A 26,392-nucleotide genomic window follows, 5' to 3' on the forward strand; every position below is an offset into this window, starting at 1 on the left:
TATTGTATTTTTGTCGTGCTCGCCTGAAATACTCGAAGTATATGAATGGTGCAGTCCGATCGATGCCTGGTGCTGCTTGGATAATCAAAAACTGCTAATACATACGGTTCGTGGCAGTATATTTACAGTTGAATCGAGTTGATTACTGTACCCTAAACAGCGTAGGACACTTTGTGAAATTTGCTTACACATGTGTTGTTTTCAGTGTGAAGTGAAAAATGGAGTGAAAAACTAGTTCTCAGGTATTGGTCAGCCTCAGATTGTTTTTATTATATAAATTGGCAAAAAGTTAGCATACAATGAGCAAAACAAAATCTTAAGCACAGGTAAAATCCTAATCAGTATGGGTTCCTTCGCTTATTGTTAGCTCAATCTGCAGTTAATATTAAACGACATTCTTCGTTGTTGTATCCTGCATATTTGAACATTTGCATTCAAACCGCATTAAGCGGACATAAAGTGTTTATATCGTTAGTAATCTTTATATCGCATCTGTGAAATGTCAGTTTGGGCGTACTGTTGCATTCTTTCCACAGTTAAAGGCGATTCTGAAAAAAATAATGTAGCGCAATAAATTTTACTAACTGCCACGTTATCCTTTAGTCTTATAGTTTCGCACCCATAATAATCCAGTCGTTTCCTTTGCCAACTTCCAGCAGCTGGGCATAAATCGCATTTCGAAGAGCGAAAATGACGGAAGTGGTCATTAATAGCGGCGGTTCTCCAACAACTGTAAAAGCAGTGCGGCGTTATATTAAAATGGCAAATGTGCAGACGTACACGGCGACAGAATCACAGATGCTCTAAATGAACCCATTCAAGCCCGAGTAAAACAGCTTGTAGGAAAAACGTCAGTTTAACGTGTAACTACTGCTAGGTGAACGGATGTGTGTCAATTTTAGCCGTTTCCCAACGTTTAGCTAACGTTTTTTTTGCAGGTTGTTTTACTCGGGAAGTCAACTTTTCTGACCTTTGCTTCGCAGAACCCCGCTAGGGTTAGGGGCGTTTTGAAGAAGAGCAACTCGAAAATCAATGGGAATGTCTTTCGTGGTGGGAGGTTTATACTTCCATGTGCCGTAGGTCAAATTCTCTCCGGTTTTCGGATCAAATAATACCTCTTCTGAAGTCAAATATCCCAAACCCATTATTATTGAGCCTTCCACTTGTCCGACATCTGTAAGAAAGCGCGGCGACGTTAAGTTGCGGTTACGGCTTACGAACACTTGCAAAAAACTTGTTTTTTTCATTTACTTGCTGACAGACAAGACAGCGATAAATGTGTAATTCGCATGCATAATACTACTAAAGAAGGTATATGCACGTGTGCCTGTAATTACACGTGGAATAATATTCTATGTATAAAACAGTTATTTTTGCCTTTAAAGACAGTACCAACAAGTGGAGATATGGATTCGCCACAATCGTACAACAGATCCACTCGGTTGATTTGGTATTCCCCAGTTAACACGTCAAGTTCAACTTCCGTGCACACTGGTAGACAACAAAAACACAGTCTAGATTAAACTGTACGCGATAATTGTTTACATAACGATAATTACTGTGCTAGCAAATCTCGAAAATATTTTGGAATTGAAGTAGTAATACTGAACACGATGATTGCGAGATCACCATATTACACGCACTTGCTCCATAAGTGTTGTATTGTACCAGCTGCACCACTTCCGCGGCTTTTGCTGCTACCCTAGAATAATAAATTTTCTAATATTAATTACGGGTTTATTAATAAAGTATGTTCAATTTGCGCCTTCTTTTACCATGCTTGAGCGCAAAGGTTAACTCCACCTCGGAAAGCTTTCTCGACAATATCTTCCCATTTAGAATCCGGTGGCATGGAATCTTTTGTTTTCTTCATGTTGGCTTTGATTTGACTGCAGCAGTTAATGGCAGCCTACAGAAACAGTCTTAATTTGCTGTATTAATTTAAATTTTTCTTTACGCTTGCGAAATCTTTTCGCAAGCCTAAAAAAAATAAATTAACTCTGGCAGAATAAATTAGTTGCTTCAATCTACCTAAAAATATTGGCTTACCAAGCAGCACAATTCACTGGAAATGGAACTGGCCGTACAAATCGCATTTGGGTTTGTGATACCTTGGGTCGGTTGGATTGTGACATACTGCATATCAATTCCCAGCTCGTATGCTACCACCTGAGCCACCTAAACGATAAATTTTCAGTAAATCTACACTTACAGCTGTCCACATCCTACCCGGTGATAACAACATTTCCTTTTCTGTATGCTAATGTAATGTAACTGTTGGAAAAAAATATTCTGATACTGCCTATGCAAGCTTTCACAGTAGACACGTACTTTTGTATTGATTCCCTGTCCCATCTCGATCCCACCGTGTGTAACCGCAACATAACCGCCGGTGTGGTAGACGGATACCAAACAGTTAAAGTACCCTGTATTCCACTCACACGCATACCTAACAGGTGATACCCCCAGTCCGCGTTTGCGCCACCGGTTGGCTTTGTTAAATTGTTCAATGGTTGCTACGCGGTTTTTGTAGTCGGCTGATTCTAATAACTGAGCGGTTATCGGGGCAATGGTGCAGTTGGTTAACGGAATTCCGCCTATAATAAGCCGGTCTCCATCCTTTAGAAAATTGGCCTGTTTAACGTCGATGGCGGGCTTTTTCACGGCAAACGCTACATGTTCCAGAATTGTCTCAACGAAATGAACCGCTTCAAAGCTCGCTGTAAACAAGTAGAAAAGCACTTGAAGTTGTAACTGAAAAAGGTCACAACAGTCGCTTTAAGTCTACCTGGTGCGCGACAATAAAGATTTGACGGAAGGTTTGTTTTGCATTGAAAAAGATTGAATTTCCAGTTATCCGATTTGTATACTACAAATGACACACAAATAGACTGTTGAAGACTGAAGAGTTCGAGCTATACAATAACGACAATACCATTTTCGGCGAATAAAAACAAAAAAGTAATGGCCGGCGATCCAAGGTACGCACCTATACGTACAACGGTGTCACATGCAAAACGGTACCGAAATCTAGCAAATACATGTAGCAAAACGTCTGTACTTACCGGTGTTGCAGTAAACGTCACAAGACACCCCCAGTATTTTTCCATTATCATCAAAGCCAGCACTATATTTCACGTAATATGCATAGCGTTTTCCCACGAGCTTTGAATTATCCCACAATGTCATATGCATTTTGACCGGTCTGCGCAAAACAGTTTAGGTAGATCGAAAACTAATCTTTTTGCGACAGCACTTTTCTACAAGAATATGTACTCACCTCTTCAAAATCCAAGCTGCCATTGCGCAAGCACACGCTGAATGGTTGTTGCGGTGAATTTTTGCGCCGAACGCGCCGCCATTTCTTCGCACCGAAACATTTATTCTGTAAGCAAAGGCAGTTAGAGCAGTGTATATATTAAGTTTTGTTATTAAGCTCGGAAAAGAATACTTTTTTTGTGAAACAATACTCCCGAACGAATGCTTATTTGCTTAGTTTTAGTCAATTATCAATCGCACAGTTATTAGTTGACACTTGACAGTCTGTAGATTTTGTACACCATACACAAGAAATCTAGCTGACACAAATACTAGGGTAGAAATACTAGGGTCTTAGAACAGAAACGAATAATGTGAAAGCAGACATGCAATACAAAAAGCTTTTTATGATTTACTTGTTTTTTGGCACCCCAGTGACCAGAGCGACACCATCCTGGACGCAATCGATCCACTGAGTACCGGCATCCAAATCTATACCGTTCTCAGTTGGATAAGCTATGGCAACCTACAAGAAAAAAACCGCATCCTTTTGCAGGCGTATCGTTTTAAACAAATCAGATTCCGCGGTAAGCATAAAAAATTTTCTGTTTAATAATAACGCCTCAGTTTACCATTGTTTCCATATGGTAGTGCGCCTGATGCCCAAGTGTTATTTCCCCACCGACTTTATGGGGAGCATTGGCAATGGCCGTATCCGCATCCCCGACAACAATGGTTGGTGCGTTCTCAAAAAATGACTTTTCGCGTATTGCATCTTGGATGGTCAGAATGGGGTAGCGGATGTTGCTGTAATCGACGACGACCAGTTTTGCCCCGGCTTCGGCAATATCACGCGTAACTACAGAAAAAAATCGTTAACAGTAACACAAAAGTGTTTTACGATTTTTTGTTTAATTTTATCGAGGGGGAAGATATGTACGAGTACTACGGGTACAGTATTACAGTATACTTCATTTGTACCTTTCCTGAGGCTGTCCTGGTCTGTATTATATATGACGGACCTTTTTTCGTGTTATTGATAAGTACGAGTACCTGCAACACAACTGCGACTGGCTGTCCTGCATAAAGCGACTGTCGAACAGCTAACATTTCTTCGGCAGTGGTAGGGAAACTTGGATCATCGAGAGGAAAGATACTGTTAACTCCAGGGATATCAGACGCTGTGAAAACTCGAAGAACACCGGGCAACGCCTAATTGAAAGTAATCTTTCGACAGCAAATTCAATATATCCTGACATAATGCAGCAATCTAACCAGAGCTGGAGCTGTGTCAATCCGATAGATTGTAGCGTTGGCTTGTGTAGTCAACACGAACGCCGCATGCAGAAGATCATTTCGTTCAATATCCGCAATGAATTTCGCTTCGCCAGTGCACTGAACCATGGACTCAATTTTGGGAATGGGTTGCGTCAGAGGCCAGTTTTCCTTTTTCGTCGGATACGACTGGATGCCGCTGGAAAGAGGCCGTTCCAGTCTTAAACTACTTGTTGCGCTGCGATAGCGTGGATCCGCAAAATCACCAACAATAGTTAACGCAAACTGTAAAATTTCGTCGGGTTAATTATCATAATTATTTACAGCAATCACCGGTTCAAAGTTTTTAACCATAACTTATAAAACAAGGATAAGCATATCGACCGCCTAACTTCCGGACGGGCTTCGGATGGGTCGGTTGTCGGGTTGACTTCTTTATTCAGAATCTGCAGGGTCTGTTGCAAGATATTCACGTCTCCAATGTTTTTGCCAAGCAGAAAGGCTTCCGTTTGCACCGCGCGCACCTAGTCAATGATGATCACAATATTGTTTTTTCTGTGGTGACTACGAATCCTCATCCACATATGAAACGTACAAAATTCGCTGCAATATTTCCAAAGACAAGACAAGGTTTTTCTGTAATAACAAATTGTCCTTCGCTTTTATCAACTTTTGCTCGAAACGCCGCATTGACGATGGCGTGTGCATTCTGGAATGACAAATTGGTCACAAAACCAGCAGAAAAGCTAGACAATATTTTAATTACCTGAGACCTCGGCATTACTTTATACGTTTTAAAGTAATAATCGTTTCCAAAAGCAGGCAATTCCGCGCGTAGAATGACCTTTCCTTTCAAGTCCGATTTCAAAAACTCGTCAGCCGGAAGTGCCTTATTGTCTGGCCCTGAAGCCGACACGAGCAGTTTGCGAAATTTACGCTTTTGGGTTATTTCATTTACTGAAATAAAATCTGGAAAAATGATACGATTGTAACAAACCTGTGTAAAGGATAGCATTGGACACGACCATGGTAAGAAACGTTTCTGATGGGAATTCTTTGTGCCGGTTCTTCATGGCCATATTCCCGCCCCACGACCCAACCTAAAAGGTCACTTTTCGCATCCCGATGACGTCGCACGGCAGACCAATGCATGCAAATTAAACTCACGTTGCGAACTGCTATGTGGGCGGTTTTGCTGAGCAGTGTGGCTAATTCAGTTAAATAATGGTATCCATCATTGCCAGAGAATTCCTTGTAAGTTTCAATGAGATCTTTTAACGGAATAGCCGATCCCAGGCGAAGCGCGGTCTGCGATAGGCTAAGTTCGTAAAGATCCCGAATGTTTTTCAGGTTTACATATGCGTCGTACGGACCATCATCAAACACTCCTGATAACGTAAATAGCAGATTGCAGCACATCGGCGAAGGCACGTATATATAGTAATTGTAACGATTGTTAAGCTAAATTAGGAGGTTACCTTTGCCGGTATGGCCCACCACGTAGTACACATTATGGCTGGTTAATTGCGGCAGTAAATTATACAAATCGTTCAGGGATGCCGGTGCGTACCAAGGTGGAGCAAAGTCACGTGTTGCTCTGCACTGCTGGCGAACATTATACTGGGTATGGGATTTGTCATTTGTTGCAGCGCGTGCAGTTTTTCGGCACAATGCCACAACTGCGTCGGAATTCTGGACAACGCAATATGGTTTCCTATTATAGCGTTGCGTAGTGTAACAGTTTGTTTACCTCAATGTCGACTACACCGGAGCCGGCTCCTACCGAAGCAAAGGATTTAAACGCGTCGAGAATAGGACGATACCCTAGAAAATGAACAATGCACTAAGTACAGAAATAAATTATTCGCCGAGATGTCATATGTTACCGCTTATATACACAAGGATTATGTCAATCAGGACTAAAGCATCGATGATTAGTTAATTAGTATTATGTACCACAGTCGGTAAAAAGCTAAAGCGGTATTACCGGTACAACGACAAATATTGCCATCGAAAGAATCTTCGACATCACGCTTTGTGAGGTTGCCATTCTGAAGCAGGCTGCAAGTAAAATTAATATGAGTCTCGCTGCAGCTTTAACAGATGCCCAATGCCCATGATATACGATATACTCGTGCTATTAATATCGACAAAAGCTGTAATGAACGATTTCACATGATCCATGCTGTTTGTGTCATTTGTGATTTTAAGAGGCGTTAATAATAATTTTAATTAATAATTTGTATAATTTTAAAAGGCGTAACGAAATAAAATTTTAGTGGGAAATGGCAGTTCGTAAAACGCACACACAATCAATCAAACCTGAATTTGTACCTGTACATATTCATAATCATTCCCGGTGTACAAAATCCACACTGCGTTCCATAATGATCTGTCAGACGACTCTGTATCGGGTGGGGTTTGTTCTGGTTACCAATTCCTTCCACGGTAGTGATTTCCCAGCCATCACACGATAAGATAGGGCATAAACACTAACAATAAACAGAGCAATTTAAATAGGATGATTAAATGGATACTGGCATATACTGCTACAAATTGTACTTATCGTTAGCAGGATTAGCTTCTAATTACGCGTATATGCCAGAACCTAGTGGGAGTAGCTAGCTTTTAGTTGCGCGTATATTGCAGTATCCATTTGCCAAATGTTATTCTTTTTTTATACAATAGCCTCCACGGTAAAGGGTACACCATTTGGCTGGTGCTAAATTAACTGAGCTTAATAAGAATTACCTGTACCATTAGTTCGACAACAAAAACCATTTAATTACTAGCGATCTTTGCTTACAGTTAGTAATTACTTGCAGGACGACTTTACCAGAAATGTCATTACCTTGAGTTACAAAAGACTATCAGTATCATCATTCTACTAATAACTGTACACGCACTGAGTTTTGGGATTCTGGTTCGGGAGTAACTTTTTTAAACAGTAACGCAGCATACGCAGCCCATGTTACATAATGGCATACTTGTTAGTTTCTAGTTTCTGGTAATACCGGACTGACCGAGTTAACTGCCCGTTCTACAAACTGACTTCCGCCAACAGGATCTTTATAAGCCGCATTGACGATACAAACACCTGCAAAAATCTCTTATTTAGAAATTATAAGCCAATCATTCTAGATGTTCTGCTGGCAAAGGAAGTAGGTATATACGTACCACATCCACCCTCTCGACATGTGACCTTTGTTCCCGTTAGCGAAAGATTAATTCGCAAATAGTCATTCAGCGAAACTTCCGAAAAGGTAGTGGGAACTAAAAATTAATCCGAAAATTGCACTACGTACATATTCAATAAAAGTTTTCGGTGTTAATGGTGGAAACGAACTACTTTTGGATAGTCTCGATTCGGTTGCGGACGACTTTTTACAAGCACTGGAAATTTTAACTCAACGTTCGCTTAAAACTGGAAATGAACACTATATTAAAATTATCAAGGAAATTTTAACTCAACGTTTGCTTAAAACTGGGAATGAACACTATATTAAAATTATCAAGTTATCAACATAAAAGTTTTTTCAAGAAAAATCTGTTTCACAAACAAAAAGCGTCAGTCACAAACTGGATAGACATTCCAGGTTGTAAAATATAACATATTCTATAACTTAGAAAGTTCTCATTTATCAATGAATTGACACTTTAACCTTACCATAATACTTTGTCCCGTTGATGGTCACCGCTATTTCTTTGTCTTTATATTCTCTAGCAGCTGGTGGAGTCATTTTGGAATTTTGCTAATGGTTAGCATCTGATGCATTCGGAACAAACGATACTTTAATAACACTCTCGCACAGCTGCTTGTAAAATCTGGCTTTGTGGAAAACCGATACAAGGAAGTTAATCAAAAAGGGTCCGAAGGATTTTTGCCATATGAAAACGTTCAAGTCATGTACGGTGTAGTACGCGAACGCATCAGTACGAGGCGCGAAACATGCATAGCTAGCAATGAAGTGCTACAGTAAACAATAATGGAACTTTATTGTCCTTGCAACCGAGCGGGCCCTCTCTAGGGTTCAGGCAGCGGGAGACATAGGAGTTAACAACAACGAGAAAGTGACATGCAAAAACGAGGGTCATCATGACGGTATGTCAAACAGGAAGGAAACACGCAGTCAAAACAACAGGCGTTAGCCATCATCACATCAAAAAGCAAAAAGGGAATCAGTACTTTTGTTGTGGCTGCGAAAAGTTGGTGTTAATACCTATGTGGAAAGGGAGGAAGAAGTTCAGGGGAGGGGAGGGATACAATAAACGCTAATGTTTCGTTTGCATGTTCACCGGTGAAAAAATTATACAAAGTCAAGAACTATAAATGCGACTTTGATGAAATCTATGTAGTGTGCATAAAAACAATGCTAGCGGCGCATGAGATTTTTTGATCGATGCGCTACCTGATCGACCTCAATATTGCAGTCATTCGCATTAAATGCGGTAAAAAACTGTATGTTGAAGTAATTAAGTCAGCTTACAGTACATTCGACTGACAATCATATATAGTAATCGCCAGATAAGTTGGTACCGGTGTGGCTATACACGTAGTTCATAAGACGATCACAAAACTTTTGTTTTGAACTTCTAAATATGTAGATACGGTAGGAGTGCTGTACAGCAGTATTCTCACTGCCACATGAATTAAATTATTTATACATGTAGTGTGTTATCAACTGACCATATGCATTAAGCTGGCAATAATTACAAGTGAAATTTTATTACTATAATATTTCTTCATACGCAATTATTACTATTACTGTGTTCGCTATGCACAAGGTCACAGTCCAATGAAGCCTCAACAAAAAAATTTTTTTCTTCAGCTAGCTGCGAAGGTATTAACAACGGCTGTGCAGCCGGTTGCCTATATACGAGTACCTCATCCAGAGCTGACCGCTGGCCAATCTCCAAGCGGACGGGCTTAAATTGTGCCGCTAGCCAAAAAGGGGCAGATTCCCTTTTGAGGAATCTTGGCTATAATATTTCTGCGCAGCACAGTCCCTTTGCGGTGGAGATCTATGATCGGGTGATAATGCAGCGATTTTTAAATAACAATGAAACGATTTCACTGGGTTTTTTGGAAGCCGGTCATGGAGTTTCTTTTTTCTAGTGGTGTGAATTTACATTGCTGAATGATGATATCCTGTGCGCTGTCCTAATTACTAGTGCAATTTGTAACAAATTGCACAAACATCTAATTTGCCATGTTCAGATGGATGGTATCAGCGGTTCTTGACTTTTTAAAATAACGTTTTCAGGCAAAATAAAGAACCATGTCACATTGTACACGTGCCATGAAAAAATAGGATGTACAAGTACAAGTAGTCATGCCATACAAAGACACCTGTGTGGACACTGCGCAAGCCGGTAATGCACATACATGAATTGTTTTGTTTAGTAGTCTTTGTATCGCATTTGGGAAATATCAATCTGGGCGTACTGCTGCATTCGCTCCACAGTTAAAGGTGATTCTAAAAACACAGAAGAGCAAATTACGTATTTCTGATAGTAATGTGCAAGCTTTGTTTTGTATAGGCGTCTTACCCATGAAAACCCAAACATCGCCTTTGCCAACTTCCTGCAGTTGGGCATATACTGCATTTCTAAGAGCAAAAATGACGGAAGTGGTCATTAGCAGCGGCGGTTCTCCAACAACTGCAATAATAAAAGTCGTCTTCTCAATATATTGGAAATCATAATAAACGGGTAGTACAGACGAGCCAGCTTCTATACCTTTGCTTCGCAAGACACCGCTAGGATTAGGGGCATTCTGCAGGATAGCAACTCGAAAATCAATGGGAATATCTTTTGTTGTTGGCGGCTTGTACTTCCATGTGCCGTAAGTCAAATTCTCGCCAGTTTTCGGATCAAACAACACTTCTTCCGAAGTCAGATATCCCAGACCCATTATCACTGCACCTTCAACTTGCCCCACATCTGTCAGAAAGAAAACTTGCAATAAATAAATTACGCCCAACACAAATACCGTATGAGCATCGTAGTAGTCTATGCGGTTTACGATTTAACTACAATTAACTTATTTTTATTATTTAGACACTGTACCAACGAGCGGCGACATGGATTCTCCACAATCATACAACAGATCCACACGGTTAATCTGATACTCTCCAGTTAATACGTCAACTTCCACTTCCGTGCACACTGTTATACAAATTTGCCATCAATACTACAATACTATAGTGAAAGTGTTTTTAAATGCGCAAGCACATATTATTTTTTAAATACACCTACTTGTCCCATATGTGTTGTACTGCACGAGTGGAACTACATCCGCAGATTTTGGTGCTGCCCTGAAAATCTTAGTTATCACCTTGAGCTCGATACGTTCTAGGACTTTACTTACCATGCTTGAGCGCAAAGGTTCACTCCACTTCGGAAAGCTTTCTCGACAAGATCTTCCCATTTTGAGTCCGGTGGCATGGAATCTTTTGTTTTCTTCATGTTGGCTTTGATTTGGTTGCAGCAATCAATAGCGGCCTGAAAAGTCGCAAACAGCTTCAGATTTAGATGTGTATAGTAGTATACTTACTACCTAGCAATGTAAATTTTGCGTAGCTGTGTGTTCAGGATTTTAACAAGCGAGAGATACAGCGTGTATGTTTTGTTGCTGCGTCCGTAAAAAATGTGCATTATGCATCAGGAACGTTTTTATGGTGGTAGACTAGATACATACTGAACACTAAAGAAACTTACTGTGTACGCGGTATACAAATAATACTCGTACTTACCAAGCATGCCAATTCGCTGGTAATGGAGTTTCCGGTACAAACGGCATTAGGGTTTGTAATACCCTGGGTCGGCTGGATGTCGATGTATTTCATATCAATCCCCAGTTCATACGCTACGACCTGGGCGACCTAGGAGAATTAATTTTTATAGCAGATCAGCGAACCTAATAGCTCAGTTTTTAATTGTTTCGATTACTGCTCTCATAACCAAACACGCTTGGAGATGTTTGAATCTGGCCGGCATATATGATAATTGGTAAGAAACTTTCGCTCTGATCTAATCCGTCGTATTGTTCTACATCAATATTTTGCTGTTAGAAGCAATTCTTTATACGTATTTAGAAATCTAAAATTCAATGACTCTACTATATTAAATTGCTCTTCCTTTGCAATAATTTGTGTAGACCCGTTGTGCTAGTTTTTGTCCTATCTTAAGCAAGGCCGTCTTCTTGCAGCCAGAACAGTAAACTGGTTCGTTCATATCTGCGTTAATAACTAATTTCATAAAGTTGTTACTTTTGTATTGATGCCTTGTCCAAGCTCAATTCCGCCATGGGTAACCGCAACATAACCGCCGGTGTGATAGACGGATACCAAACAGTTAAAGTATCCCAGATCCCATGCACACGTGTACTTTGTGGGCGAAATTCCCAGACCGCGTTTCCGCCATCGATTAGCTTTGTTGAATTGTTCGACAGCTGTTACGCGAGTTTTATAGTCAGCTGACTCCAATAACTGTAAGGTTATCGGAGCAATCGTGCAATTGGTTAGCGGTGCTCCTATGATAAGAGGGTCACCGTCCTTCAGAAAATTGGCTTGTTTCACCTCAATGGCTGGTTTTTTCACGGCGAAAGCAACGTGCTCGAGAATGGTCTCCGCGAAATGTATTGCTTCGAAACTCCCTATAGACAAGCGTACAAAAGTAACAGAAAGGTCATGTTTTCGTCTGGGCCGTCTTGCCATGATATCTGCATTACCTGGTGCACGCATAAATACATTCGATGGTATGTTTGTTTTGCACTGGAATAGATTGAATTTCCAGTTATCCGATTTATATACTGCGTGAAAATAAAACAGCGGAATTCAGGCAGCTATTCAGTTTAAAGTCAGCTGTTTTGGCAACGAAAACAAAATATACCGTTTTCGGCGAACATGTACAAAAAGGTGATGGCAGGGGATCCAAGATAAGCACCTGTTAAAATGACGAAACAAAACATTATTCATTAAGAGTACCAAGATGCTCCTAAAAAATTTTAAATTTGCAATGTGCACTAAGCTTACCAGTGTTGCAGTAAACGTCACAAGAAACTCCCAGTAGTTTTCCGTTATCATCGAAACCGACATTATATTTTGCGTAATAGGCGTAGCGTTTACCGACGAGCCTCGAATTATCCCATAATGTCATGTGCATTTTCACCGGTCTGCGTGAATAAGTACATTATGAGCTACTGTATGTTTTACGTGTTTTTACCACAACTGTAATAAAAATTCCACCGTACTTTTTCAAAATCCACGCTGCCATTGCACAGGCGCATGCCGAATGGTTATTGCGGTGGATTTTTGCACCAAAGCCGCCACCATTTCTCCGCACCGAAACATTTATCCTAAATTCCAGGTTAAGTAAAAATGATTGCTGTAATTGATACTGTTTCATGGTGTAATCAAAAGCTGAGGGCTTTACATTGAGAAAGAAATTTTAAGAAGTGTAAAAAAAAATAGGTACAGTTAATGTACCTATTTTTTGGTACCCCAGTGACTAAAGCGACACCATCTTGTACGTAATCAATCCACTGAGTGCCGGCATCCAAATCCACACCGTTCTCGGTGGGATAAGCTACAGCAACCTATAAATTCCATTCTAACGTCATAGGCATCATAATATAAATAATTCCATTCTAATATCACATAAATTCCGTTCTAATATCATATCATAGACTTGAAACTTTTAGTTTTTACAGTAAGGATATTTCTGGTTTTAACTTAGCATCTTTATCACAGCTTTAAGTCTCTAATAAAGATCTCCTTGAGAACGGCATGTGGCTCACCATCGTTTCCATGTGGTAGTGTGCCTGATGCCCAAGCGTTAATTCCCCGCTGATTTTGCGTGGAGCACTAGCAATGGCCGCATCCGCATCGCCGACAGTAATTGTTGGGGCACTCTCATAAAAGGAATTTTCCCGTATGGCATCCTGTACGGTAAGTATAGGGTTTCGGACATTACTGTACTCGATCACAACCAGTTTTGCCCCCGCTTCGGCAATATCCCGAGTAACTAAAATCGAATTGTACAGGCTCATAAATTTTTGCATGACTTTTATCTCCTCTCATTTAAATTACGACTGCTTACCGTTTTTAGCAATCTGAATCAAATTAATATTACTATTACCTGCAACTACGATTGCGACTGGCTGTCCTGCGTATAAAGACTGTCGAATGACCAGTAGTTCCTCAGGAGGAGTCGGATAACTTGGATCATTCTGCGGAAATATGTTGTTCACACCAGGGATATCGGGTGCGGTAAAAACTCGAACAACCCCCGGTAAAGCCTGTGTTTTGCAACAGAACGTCAATTTTCAAGATGAACCTGGTAAGTACATAATTATTGTGTATTGTACACAATCCGGTACGTAATATTCTAACCAAAGCTGGAGCTGTGTCAATGCGGTAAACGGTGGCGTTAGCTTGCGTAGTCAACACGAACGCCGCATGCAGAAGATCATTTCGTTCAATATCCGCAATGAATTTCGCTTCGCCAGTGCACTGAACCATGGACTCGATTTTGGGAATGGGTTGCGTCAGAGGCCAGTTTTCCTTTTTCGTCGGATACGACTGGGTGCCGCTGGAAAGAGGGCGTTCCAGTCTTAAACTACTTGTTGCGCTGTGATAGCGTGGATCCGCAAAATCTCCAACAATGGTCAATGCAAACTGCAATTTATTGTTTGACGGGATTGTGATTTTAAAATTTCAGTATTTGTCTAGTAGAATTTAGTTTGACGATTCCAGCTTGCCTTATAAAATAAAGATAAGCATATCGATCGTCTGGCTTCCGGGCGGGCTTCGGACGGGTCGGTTGTCGGGTTGACTTCTTTATTCAGAATCTGCAGTGCCTGCTGCAGAACATTCACGTCTCCAAGATTTTTTCCAGCTAAAAAGGTTTCCGTTTGCGCCGCGTGTACCTAATCAATGATGAAACACAATATTCTGCGTGACTACCAATCTTCATCCAGATGAGACACGTACAAAATTTGCTGCAATATTTCCAAAGATAAGACAAGGTTTTTCTGTAATCACATATCCTTGGCTTTTATCAACTTTTGCTCGAAAAGCCGCGTTGACGATGGCATGTGCATTCTGTAGGAATGATGAAACTAGTCACACAACCAACAGAAGAGCTGCTGTTGGCATCTTTTTACCTGAGACCTCGGCATTACTTTATACGTTTTAAAATAATAATCGTTTCCAAAGGCAGGCAATTCTGCGCGCAGAATGACGTTTCCTTTCAAGTCCGAATTTAGAAAATCATCAGCCGAAAGAGCCTTGTTATCTGGCCCTAAAGCCGATGTGAGGAAATCACAAAATTTACGGTTTTGGGCTATTTCATTTACCATAAAATAAAACTTTGCAGAAACAACGTGACAGACCTGTGTAAATGATAGCATTGGACACGGCCATAGTGAGAAACGTTTCTGATGGGAATTCTTTGTGTCGGTTCTTCATGGCCATATTCCCGCCCCACGACCCGACCTAAAAGGTCACTTTCGCATTCCGAATTTCCGATAAGGTTATATTTTATTATTAGCAGGGCAAAACAATGCATGCAAATTATACTCACATTACGAACTGCTATGTGGGCGGTTTTGCTGAGCAGTGTGGCTAATTCCGTTAAATAATGGTATCCATCGTTGCCAGCGAATTCCTTGTAAGTTTCGATGAGATCTTTTAACGGAATAGCCGATCCCAGACGAAGCGCGGTTTGCGACAGGCTAAGTTCGTAAAGGTCCCGGATGTTTTTCAGGTTTACATATGCGTCGTACGGACCATCGTCGTACACTCCTGATAACGGCGATAGAAGTAATTCTTCGGCGAGGTCAAAAAGTGCAGTGGTCAAAACGTTTGTCAGATATGTAAAGTACCTTTGCCAGTGTGGCCCACCACGTAGTAGACATTCTGACTGGTCAGCTGAGGTAGCAGTTTATACAAGTCGTTCAGTGTTGCCGGTGCGTACCACGGCGGGGCAAAGTCGCGGGTTGCTTTGCACTGCTGGCGAACGTAATACTCGGCACGGGATTTGTCGTTCGTCGCAGTGTGTGCGAATTTTCGGCACAACGCCACAACTGCGTCCGAATTCTGGACAACTCAATACAGTTTTTTTTTGTAATACTGTTGTATAGCTAGAACTAGTGCTACCTCAATGTCGACAACACCGGAGCTCACTCCCATCGAAGCGAAGGACTTAAACGCATCGAGAATAGGACGATACCCTAGAAAACGCGATGCACTGAGTGCAGTGGTAAATCATTTAACGAAATGGCGCACACTTTACGTTACCACCGGCAACGATTGTGTCTATAACGACTAATCAATATTAATTAAGGTGTGTTATTACCGGTACAGCGACAAATATTGCCATCGAAAGAATCTTCGACATCACGCTTTGTAAGGCTGCCATTCTGCAGAAGGCTGCAAATAATGTTAATATTACTGCGATATGTACTGCTAATATCGACAAACACGGGAATAAATGTGTTCATAAGACACGTCTGCGTAGTCCCTATGCGTAGCCTCAAAGGTCCGACAAAGTTGAAATTATGCCAGCAAATTCATAATAAGTACTTGAACGCAACAGGTAAAATGTAATTTCAGTATACAGTACCTGTACATATTCATAATCATTCCCGGTGTGCAAAAGCCACATTGCGTTCCATAGTGATCCGTCAGCCGACTTTGCAGCGGATGTGGTTTGTTCTGGTTACCAATCCCTTCCACGGTAGTGATTTCCCAACCATCACACGATAAGATAGGGCATAAACACTGAATAAAAATTTTGAAATAAAGACTACGAGGACAACCAGGTGCTGTGAACACCCCCTTCACGATTGGGCTGCGATGAACAGCCGGCTAAATTTAAGCCGTTTGCATTTAGACTGCGACGACAGTAGCGTTGCGAGCTACGGCTAACCGGCTGTTCATCGCAGCCCAATCGTGAAGGGGGTGTTCAGTTCACAGCATCCAATTGTCCTCGCAGCATTTATTCGGTTATTGTACCCTGCTGCCAAAGCTTATCAAAACAGTAATATTATTAAGCAGTTATCCTTTAGTAGGCTTTTTAAAGCATATATTTTGATTCAGATTGGAAAAATCAGCACTTGCTGGAAATTTGGAAAGCATAGTATTAAAAGTATTTTACATTTAGTTTACTACTGATTTATTTATTAAAATTATTTCACATTTCACACTGCTGATTTATTCTTCAGAGCTATTATGAAAACATATACGCTTTATATATACAAATTTTTTTAGGCGACATAGTTTCTAGTCTGAGATTCGTCAATGCAAAAAGTGTTTGGAAAAATTTTTACTGAAAGCGGCACATGATTGTACCGATGATGTCCATTTGGCGATAAGAATAAAAATCGATGTACTTATTGGCTATGGTAAACTCACAGAATTCACTGCTCGTTCAACAAACTGACTTCCGCCAACGGGATCTTTGTAAGCCGCATTAACGATACAGACACCTATAAAGAATAAATTTTGCTAAACGAAACCGATGCAGATAATTTTATGCAAAATAAAGTGCGTACCACACCCGCCCTCTCGGCATGTGACCTTGGTTCCCGTCAGCGAAAGGTTGATTCGCAGATAGTCATTCAACGAAACTTCCGAAAACGTGGTAGGAACTAAAATTTAATGGATAATTTAAATATATTCACAGTTTATTAATGACCAACAAACATTATTTGGCGCCTACAATTATTAAAGTGGAATACGTAAAATCCGAATACAAGCACCATAAAGAATTAAGGTTTCATAATGAACTTACAGATTTCCAGGAATGGCCTATCCTCATCATGCTTTAATTAGTTTACGGAGATATCGGCTTGCTTAATTTATACAACCGGAACTGTTTTTTACTCTCATCAAGGCTTTAATTCGTAATGAAGGTTCTTTTTTGGTCGGAAGAAATTAAATCAACGTTTTGCTAACTAATTCTGGTTTCATTCACGAGTTACCAACGTATCAGCATACCGTAATATTTTGTCCCGTTGATGGTCACCACTATTTCTTTGTCTTTGTAATCTTTAACAGCTGGTGGAGTCATTTTTGAATTTGACTAGTATTTTCCTGAACTCGAAATAAATAGTTCATTTATAAGCTGAGGACATGGCACGATATAATGTTAGCGAGATTACGAAAATTTCCACAACTCACAAGGTTTGACCTTTAAGGCGGTGTTCTGCTGGCCGGTGCCGTGCGCTGGCTGCGTCTTATAAATCCGTATAAATTAAGGTTTTCAATAATTTTAATAGGCAATGGCCATTCCCATAGATATAAGTGCACAACGCTGAGATACTACTTAGGGTTTTCTAATTGTAAGCCCAAGCGTTAGCTAGTAAAACTGCGAGTCAGAAAGATAATAAAAACCGTTGTTCACAACACATCGGGTACAAGCCACATGAACGAGGCATCAGTGTGAGCTGCAGTATCTTACAAAGGTACTAGCGACTTGAGACTTTGAGCACCACAATGACGACAAACTGTCACAACAAAGCTTAGCGATGGTATGACACTTCAATGAACCAAGTGTTTACTATGTGGTAGAAAACGTCAAAAGTAATATGTGAGACAAAAAACCTTATGGTATCCAATATGAAAAAAATTAATATAGTACACGAACACTCTGCTAGAGGCACAAGAAATCGTTACAATCCAATATGTACTGCATTATCGACCTAAATGTTGCTACAGTGCATGCTTAAAAGCGAAAAAAACCGTGGGCTTAATTCTCTTTTGACCTAATTATTGTCACACTACGCGGTAATGTACATGCCATCAAATAAAGAAAGTTTTTCAGACTTATGAAAATATTAAGGCAGGGTTAAAATGTAATTGATTTATTGCTGACACTCTTATTTTTCCTTAATGCTGTACATCTCGAATGCGTCGAATATAAACCTCAACCGGAAAAGTTGCAGTTTTCAACTGCAGTTTTTCGCCGTTCCAGTACTAGTTAAATCCATTTAATAAAAATGACACATTCGGCCTGAAAAGCGTTTTAAGTACATCAAAGAAAACAGAAAGAATATTGTTAAATTAGCGTTTTCCGTGCAGTCCACAGCCGCTGCGAGCTCGTTATGGTCATTAGTCCTTGTAGCGCATTTGGGAGACATCTGTTTGGGCGTACTGCTGCACTCTTTCCACCGTTAATGGAGATTCTGTGGATCATTCAAAAAATACTCGTAGGTCATACCACCCATAATATTATATAGTTGAGTATATTGCGTTGTTCGACAAAGTTTACCAACTGTAATTATTAAAGGCTCACCCATTGATATCCAGGTGTTTCCTTTTCCGGCTTCCTGCAGTTGTGCGTAGATGGCGTTTCGAAGAGCAAAAAGTACTGACGTTGTCATGCATAATGGTGGTTCTCCCACAACTATCGATCAGAACCACCAAATGTTATTAACAATTCTGTACAAGAAATTCGAACACGGTTATATTCCACAATTTTTGCTATTACTTTTACTGCGCAGAACGCCATACGGGTTGGAAGCATTTTGCAGGATAGCGATACGAAAATCAATCGGTATGTCCTTCGTCGTTGGAGGTTTATACTTCCATGTTCCATAAGTCAGATTTTCTCCGGTTTTTGGATCGAACAGCACTTCTTCCGAAGTATAATATCCCAAACCCATCATCACTGCGCCTTCAATTTGTCCCACATCTGTAGCAGAATTAAATGTTATTTTTCAATTGGATAAAAACAACTTTAGCCATGGTTTTACATTTAATACACTTGTCAATGTTTACAACTACATATTTAGGCGCTTTGCGTAGGCAACCGTCATTCAAATTAGTGACCAAATGACATGTACAGCTATAACTGCTTACCGACCAGTGGCGACATCGATTCCCCGCAATCATACAGAATGTCAATTCGATTAATCTGGTACTCTCCAGTCAAAATATCAACCTCCACTTCAGTGCACACTAAGATGGACAATACATGCCGTGTAACGTTCAATTCCAGCTTTCCTAAAGGGCTATAGCAATCTCACAATATGTAGTGCTTACTAGTGCCGTACGTGTTGTACACCACAGGCTTTCTACCTTCGGCTTTTGGTGCTGCCCTGCACAAAATTCAACAAAAAAATGTTAAATGTAAGTAGCTATTATTACTCAGCAGTTTAGTACTCAAACTAAACTTTTCCCACAAGTATACCATGCTTGCGCGCTCAGGTTTGCGCCTGCTAAGAAAGCCTTCTCGACAACATCCTCCCATTTCGAGTTCGCCGGCATGGTATCCCTGGTGGCCTGCATACTTGTCTTTATTTGGTTGCAGCATTGAATAGCTGCCTAAAAAACAATATTTATTAAGATTTACTCTACAACTACCGCCAAATAGACGAAATCTCAATAGAATCAATCTAATAATTTATTTTGCATTCGCAGGTTTCTTAAAAAATTGGCGGTTTGCAGATATTACCAACAACACTGAATTTATTTGACTCGTTTGGATATTGAGATCTTACGCAACGTACCAAGCAGGCCAATTCGCTGGTAATTGAGGCACCCGTGCAGACGGCGTTAGCGTTTGTTATGGCTTGGGTTGGCTGAATTTCCACATATTTTATATCAATGCCCAGTTCATACGCCACCACCTGAGCAACCTACAAAACTAATTTGTTTAGTCAAATTTTACTAAAAGTTAAATGTAATAAACCTTAACGGCTTTACCTGATTTATAAAGAAGCACCAAGAATTTTGCATACCTTAGTATTAATTCCTTGGCCAATCTCGATACCACCGTGTGTTACCGCTACGTAACCACCAGTATGATACACCGCTACGAGACAGTTAAAGTATCCCAGGTCGTACGAGCAGGGATACCGAATCGGCGAGACGGCCAGACCTCGTTTCCGCCACCGATTACTTTTATTGAACTGGTCAACAGCGGTCACACGGCTGTTATATTCGGCTGAATCCAGTAGCTGCGACGTGATCGGAGCAATTGTGCATTTATCTAAAGTTGTTCCAACCAATAGTTTGTCACCGTCTTTGTAAAAATTGGCTCGTTTAACATCAATTGCCGGCTTTTTCAAAGCGAAGGCCACATGTTCCATCATGGTTTCGATAAAATGGATTGCTTCGGTGCTGGCTAAATTATACAAACTCTCAAAGACAATACATACGTAAAAACATTTTGCTCAACATGTGATGAAAGGTTTCCAAAGTTTACCTGGTGCACGAGCGAATGTGTTGGAGGGTATATTTGTTTTACACAAAAACAAATTGAATTTCCAGTTGTCCGATTTGTACACTTGAAAAGACGTTGCATTTGAGACAGATATCTTTGTGACAAAGGCTAGAATTACCGTTATCCCCGTAAATCGACCAAAAACCAATTGCAGGACAACCGAAATAACCTCCCTGAAAAACAAACAAAAAAATTCTGAGGATAATTTGTGTTTAGTCGTGATTATGAATGCACTGACCGACATTAATGTAGACGTCACAGGATACACCCAGTAATTTCCCATCGTCATCGAAACCAACGTTGTACTTTCCATAATATGCAAATCGTTTGCCAACGAGCCGTGAATTGTCCCACAAACTCATATGCATTTTTACGGGTCTAAAAAAGCACTGATTATGATTGAGTGATGATTTCAGAAAATATAGTACAGGAATTCGACTGACCTTTTCAAAATGACTGCCGCCATAGCACATGCACAAGAAATATGATTGTTGCGATGGATTTTTGCACCATACCCACCGCCATTCCGTCGCACCGTTACATTTATTCTAAGTAGAGAGGACAGGAATCAGTAAAATATTGAAATAAATTGTTTTAAGTACGATATGAACGGATACCTATGCTTATGTATGCCTGTCACGTTAGCGACACCATCCTGTACATAGTCAATCCACTGCGTTCCAGCGTCCAAGTCCACACCATTCTCAGTGGGATATGCAACCGAAACCTACAAACATAAAATCCTTACGCTAATTACCGATTGGTGTGAAGTTGTGACCTTTAATGATACCATCGTTTCCATGTGGTAATGGGTCTGGTGTCCAATTTGAATTTCTCCGGTAATTTTATGCGGTGCTTTGGCAATGGCAGCATCCGCATCGCCCACAATCACCGCAGGAGCACTCGGATAAAAGGAGTTCTGTCGAATCGCATCTTGACAGGTAAGGATCGGTACGCGGACGTTGCTGTAATCGATCCGAACAAGCTTCGCTCCCGCTTCCGCGAGTTCTTTCGTTTCTGTAATCACAACACTGACAATGAGCTTAATTAACCACACATACTAAAACTTTACAGTGAGTAAATACGTGCCTGCCACGACGATGGCAACCGGCTGTCCGGCATAGAAAGACTGACGAACAGCTAAAAATTCTTCCGCGGTCGTCGGATAGCTGGGGTCGTTTAGAGGGAATATGTTATTCGCACCGGGAATATCGGATGCCGTAAAAACTCGCACAACACCCGGAAGTGCCTATTGACACACAACGGTCATCTTCACTGTTGCCTATCAAGAATTTTATGAAATGTGTAACTGATTCTTACCAATGCCGGAGCAGCATCAATCCGGAAAATGGTAGCATTAGCCTGCGTAGTGAGGACAAAAGCGGCATGCAGCATTCCTTCTTGTTCAATGTCCGCAATGAACTTCGCTTCGCCGGTGCACTGGATCATGGATTCAATCTTGGGAATCGGCTGCGTCAGTGGCCAATTCCCTGGTTTTGTAGGATACGATTGCGACCCGCTGGATACCGGTCGCTCTAATCGTAAACTGGCAATAGCACTGCGATACCGTTCATCAGCATAATCACCCACAATCATCAAAGCAAACTACAAATTTTTAAAAAATTAAGTGTAATCTGCGAAAACTCACATGTTTCACTGCATATACCTTGTAAAGTAGCGACAGACAGATTGATCTTTTGTTTTCCGGCATAGCTTCCGATGGATCCACGACCGGATTGACCTCTTTGCTCAGTATTTGCAATGCTTGGTGCAACACATTCACATCCCCAATGTCCTTCCCCACAAGAAAACCTTCCGTTTGTGTAGCATGAACCTAATTTGGGTGACGATTACTTTATACCGAAAAGTTTTCTAAGTAATGGAATCCTTACAAAGGTTGTCGCAATATTGCCGAACAATATGCAAGGTTTCTCGGAAATTACAAAATTTCCTTGTGCCTTGTCGATCTTTGCCCGAAAAGCAGCATTTACAATGGCATGCGCGTTCTAAATAAAATGACAGAGTCGTCCAAATGAAATGTGGAATCTGTTTTGTAAACAGAAATATTTGTACCTGAGATCGTGGCATAATCTTGTAAGTTTTGAAGTAATAGTCATTCCCAAAAGCTGGCAGTTCTGCCCGCAAGATGATTTTTCCTTTTAAATCAGCATTTACGAAATCTTCGCCTTTATAGCTTTTGTTGTCCGGTCCTAAAAGAGAACCAAAAACCAAATAAAGCAACGCCGTCTACGAGTTCTGGAATCAAACACACTACACCATTCATAAAATGTCTTTATATAATTATACTCTGGAGTTGCCAAATAAGGTCGAAACTGAAAATCAGGATTGCACTAGTACCGGTAAATATGGTGGCATTGGAAACAACCACTGTAAGAAATGTCTCCGAAGGAAATTCTTTATGACGGTTTTTCATGGCTATATTCCCACCCCATGAGCCAACCTATACGGTCCCTAACTTCTGTTACATGAATAGCAAAATGTATCTGTATGATTTTACTAACGTTGCGAACGGCCACATGGGCCGTTTTGCTGAGTAGCGCGGCTAGTTCCGACAAATAATGGTATCCATCATTGACCGACAGTTCTTTGTAAGTCTCAATAACATCCCTCAACGGTATGGCGGATCCAAAACGAAATGTATCCTCCGTGAAGCTGATTTCATATAGATCAGGAATTTTCTTTAGGTCGATATATGCATCGTAGGGTCCATCATCATATACACCTGGTATATGATATTTTCTGAGATGCCTTCCAATTCAGTACGTCTGATCAACCGAATGTTACCTTTGCCAGTATGCCCAACGACATAGTAAACATTTTGACCAGTCACCTGCGGCAGCAGATCGTACAGCTCTTTGAGCGTTGTCGGAGCGTACCATGGTGGAGCGAAGTCTTTTACGGCGTTGCACAAAGGTCGCACGTAGTGATGACCTTTGAAGCTATTAGTCGAACAGGCATTCCCAAGCTTCCGGCACAACGCGACAACCGCATCGGAATTCTGCGTCAAGTAACCGGCTAATTTATCTGTTTGTTGTATTAGCAATAAGCTATGAGGTTACACACTTCGATATCAGGAATTCCCGAACCGGCATCCGCGGAAGCAAACGATTTGAAAGCATCCAAAATGGGCCGGTACCCTGCAAATGCAATCACTTAAAATAGGACGCAGTTACCTTATATAATACCAATCGCGCACCAAAATGGAACAATTTACGGTACAGGGTGTCATTTATATATAATGTATATTCCGTACCCGTGCAGCGACAGATGTTTCCGTCGAACGAGTTTTCCACATCTTGTTGTCGCAGATTACCGTTTTGTAACAGACTGTAACAACATAGCGAATGGTACTACTTGTATAGGTAACGCTCGAGTCTTCAGACACGTACACCCGTTAGATCCAGACGTACACACTTACAAGCTCATATAAAAAATGCAGCATTTTGAATACTGAGTGGTTAACAAAACTTGCTCTTCAAATGTTTTCCAGTTGAAACACCAAACGATCCCTCAGAAGTACAGTGCAACGAATTCCGAATTGTGCACCCTGGTGAAAGCCTCTTTTTCTTACCGGTTAACAGTGCATCTGTATCTGTATTCAACTTCTTGGTGAAAGGGCCCTTACCGGATATGAACGAGCGTTACACATCAATCACGTAAAATGAATAACGCACGAGTGGTACCGCACATGCCTCTGTTTCTCCACCAGCAAGGAAGACAGCAGCAGATTCATACGCTGCAGCTGCGAAACGTCAACCCCGTATGATTCGTGGAACGATGGCGACCGATACGACGACCGAAAAACCTCGAAGTGAACTGGTCAAAACGCTGCAGTGCAATCGCAAGCCCCATGCGGATTTCTGTGTGCGTGGCATCCCACGTTGGAAACTCTGTTTAAAACCGCCAAAGAATACAATCAATTTCTCGCCGCCCAGCTGAACGAAAATGGAATCCAAACACGATTTGTAAGTGTTTTTATACCGCCGGATGGAGACAAGCGAACATCCACTTTTGCACGCATTGGGACATTTAAAGACATGTCTGAAAGAATTCTGGACCCTGAAATCTGGCCGTCCAATGTTTTTGTTAGGGAATGGATTTACTGAATCCTGTTTCTCTCGCTGATGCGCAATCCTGAAGTGTATGTTATTTTGTTGACAGTATTTGCCCAATGTGTAGTTTTTCTGACGAGTGAATGCTTGCTGTGCTTTACTCTGTACTTGCATTATTGTGGAGGGACTACTTTTCCGCTGAAGTTTTTAATTGACCGTGTCTGCAAATCTCGATAAGGAGTGATTCCTTGTATTTGCAGACGTTAAGCATTAAAACCAAAACCAAACCAATAATGTTTTACAGTAAAATGTTTTACAGTAAAATTACGCCGGTGCGATGCAAAGGCATGCAGAGACTCTTCAAGCATTTAAACAAAACGCAAAATTCTGATGCGGAATTAATTTTTTAGAATAAAAAGCAATCGGCTATGAGATAAAGCAACTGCAAGAAAAGTAAGATTACTTACTTTTGCATAATTATTACAAAAAGGGCAAAGTCACGCTTGTTACCTGTACATGTTCATGACCATTCCCGGTGTGCAAAATCCACACTGGGTGCCATAGTGCTCGGTTAATCGGCTCTGGATCAGATGGGGCTTGCTTTGATTGCCAATACCCTCCACTGTAGTGATTTCCCAGCCATCGCATGACAAGATGGGACACAAACACTGCAAAGGGCATTCGATGTTTTACCATGCATATCAGTTCTACGCATAAAAAAACCCTCTCTTTAAAACCAAATAGCAGTCCGGATATCGGATAGTGCATTATGGTTTAGTATGCAATACAAAAAAACAAAAAAAGCTGTTTCCATAACTGACAGGATAAAGGAAGGTGAGATGTACGGAAAGGTCACCCAGCGCAGTGGAATCACATGAGTATACTCGGCATCAGTAGCCAGTTTTGCTAGGTTGAAAGTGGTTAAAGTGAACTTACTGAGTTCACAGAGCGTTCAACAAACTGACTCCCTCCAACTGGATCTTTGTGCGCCACATTTACAATGCAAACGCCTAAAGAGGGGTTTTTTCATTTTAACTATACTTCCCAATCCGAACGGGCAATATGCAGCTATAAAACATTTCGAAAGTAATTTACCACATCCTCCTTCTCGACACATAACCTTAGTTCCCGTCAGTAAAAGATGTGAGCGAAGGAAATCATTTAACGAGACTTCCGAAAAGGTGGTCGGAACTATAAAAATCACATATATTACTGTATAACGCCTAATTTGCATAAAGTCATTAATGAGTAATACCTACCATAGTACTGTGTTCCGTTGATGGTCACCACAATCTGCTGATCGTTCAACTCCTTAACAGTTGGCGGTGTCATTTGTGCGGTCAATCACATGCAATCGAATGCAAATTTTTGCTGCTCGCAATGTTACGAAAAAAGACTTCTGAATGCAGAACCACTTGACCTTTCAATGTCAAAATGTTGCTCTTACTTAGAAACTGACAAGATATGCAAGACCGTAAAGATACGGAACGACAATAAGCTCTTTCGAAATATGTCGTTGAAGGTATACATCTATTGAAAACGAAGTAGCGTAA

General features: G+C 40.8%; 3 protein-coding genes and 1 long non-coding RNA gene across 4 annotated transcripts; 1 reads left to right on the forward strand and 3 right to left on the reverse strand.

The window, feature by feature from the left end:
• Positions 1–260: 260 nt before the first annotated feature.
• On the reverse strand, positions 261–8,833 carry LOC129595650 (uncharacterized). Its single transcript, XM_055492721.1, has 28 exons — positions 8,201–8,833; positions 7,711–7,806; positions 7,557–7,630; positions 6,868–7,025; positions 6,521–6,594; positions 6,284–6,357; positions 6,012–6,225; positions 5,701–5,921; positions 5,531–5,633; positions 5,300–5,436; positions 5,129–5,242; positions 4,892–5,057; positions 4,534–4,820; positions 4,315–4,470; positions 3,891–4,121; positions 3,675–3,784; positions 3,281–3,385; positions 3,066–3,205; positions 2,936–2,989; positions 2,789–2,869; positions 2,332–2,720; positions 2,050–2,178; positions 1,776–1,909; positions 1,644–1,702; positions 1,393–1,491; positions 971–1,174; positions 620–730; positions 261–548 (listed from the first exon to the last, which is right to left on the reverse strand). Exons 1-28 carry the CDS (start codon positions 8,271–8,273, stop codon positions 472–474), a joined length of 3,870 nt encoding a protein of 1,289 aa, XP_055348696.1. The 5' UTR covers positions 8,274–8,833; the 3' UTR covers positions 261–471.
• Positions 8,834–9,754: 921 nt separating this feature from the next.
• Positions 9,755–18,173, reverse strand: LOC129595643 (uncharacterized). Its single transcript, XM_055492711.1, has 29 exons — positions 17,721–18,173; positions 17,538–17,633; positions 17,093–17,188; positions 16,953–17,026; positions 16,162–16,319; positions 15,895–15,968; positions 15,696–15,769; positions 15,422–15,635; positions 15,121–15,341; positions 14,930–15,032; positions 14,702–14,838; positions 14,529–14,639; positions 14,297–14,464; positions 13,929–14,213; positions 13,675–13,834; positions 13,334–13,560; positions 13,023–13,132; positions 12,788–12,892; positions 12,570–12,709; positions 12,427–12,480; positions 12,266–12,346; positions 11,805–12,190; positions 11,289–11,417; positions 10,904–11,037; positions 10,792–10,850; positions 10,603–10,701; positions 10,273–10,476; positions 10,084–10,194; positions 9,755–10,010 (listed from the first exon to the last, which is right to left on the reverse strand). Exons 2-29 carry the CDS (start codon positions 17,608–17,610, stop codon positions 9,934–9,936), a joined length of 3,864 nt encoding a protein of 1,287 aa, XP_055348686.1. The 5' UTR covers positions 17,611–17,633; positions 17,721–18,173; the 3' UTR covers positions 9,755–9,933.
• On the forward strand, positions 11,366–13,813 carry LOC129595653 (uncharacterized). The gene is made up of 3 exons (XR_008691351.1): positions 11,366–11,544; positions 13,353–13,484; positions 13,645–13,813. It is a non-coding gene; the product is annotated as an uncharacterized LOC129595653 (long non-coding RNA).
• Positions 18,174–18,457: 284 nt separating the features above from the next.
• On the reverse strand, positions 18,458–26,356 carry LOC129595649 (uncharacterized). Its single transcript, XM_055492720.1, is given in 27 exon segments — positions 18,458–18,724; positions 18,835–18,945; positions 19,030–19,233; positions 19,401–19,499; positions 19,584–19,639; positions 19,732–19,865; positions 20,051–20,179; positions 20,282–20,667; positions 20,749–20,829; positions 20,885–21,144; positions 21,210–21,314; positions 21,384–21,493; positions 21,557–21,783; positions 21,856–22,015; positions 22,087–22,371; positions 22,433–22,600; positions 22,659–22,772; positions 22,840–22,976; positions 23,119–23,227; positions 23,289–23,509; positions 23,572–23,785; positions 23,851–23,924; positions 24,041–24,114; positions 25,350–25,507; positions 25,776–25,849; positions 25,935–26,030; positions 26,099–26,356. Coding segments are annotated over 27 exon segments (3,933 nt in total). The 5' UTR covers positions 26,172–26,356; the 3' UTR covers positions 18,458–18,650.
• Positions 26,357–26,392: the final 36 nt, after the last annotated feature.

The sequence above is a fragment of the Paramacrobiotus metropolitanus genome, unplaced genomic scaffold, assembly GCF_019649055.1.
Source record: "Paramacrobiotus metropolitanus isolate TYO unplaced genomic scaffold, Prichtersi_v1.0 Parri_scaffold0000080, whole genome shotgun sequence".
NCBI classification, from domain to species: domain Eukaryota; kingdom Metazoa; phylum Tardigrada; class Eutardigrada; order Parachela; family Macrobiotidae; genus Paramacrobiotus; species Paramacrobiotus metropolitanus.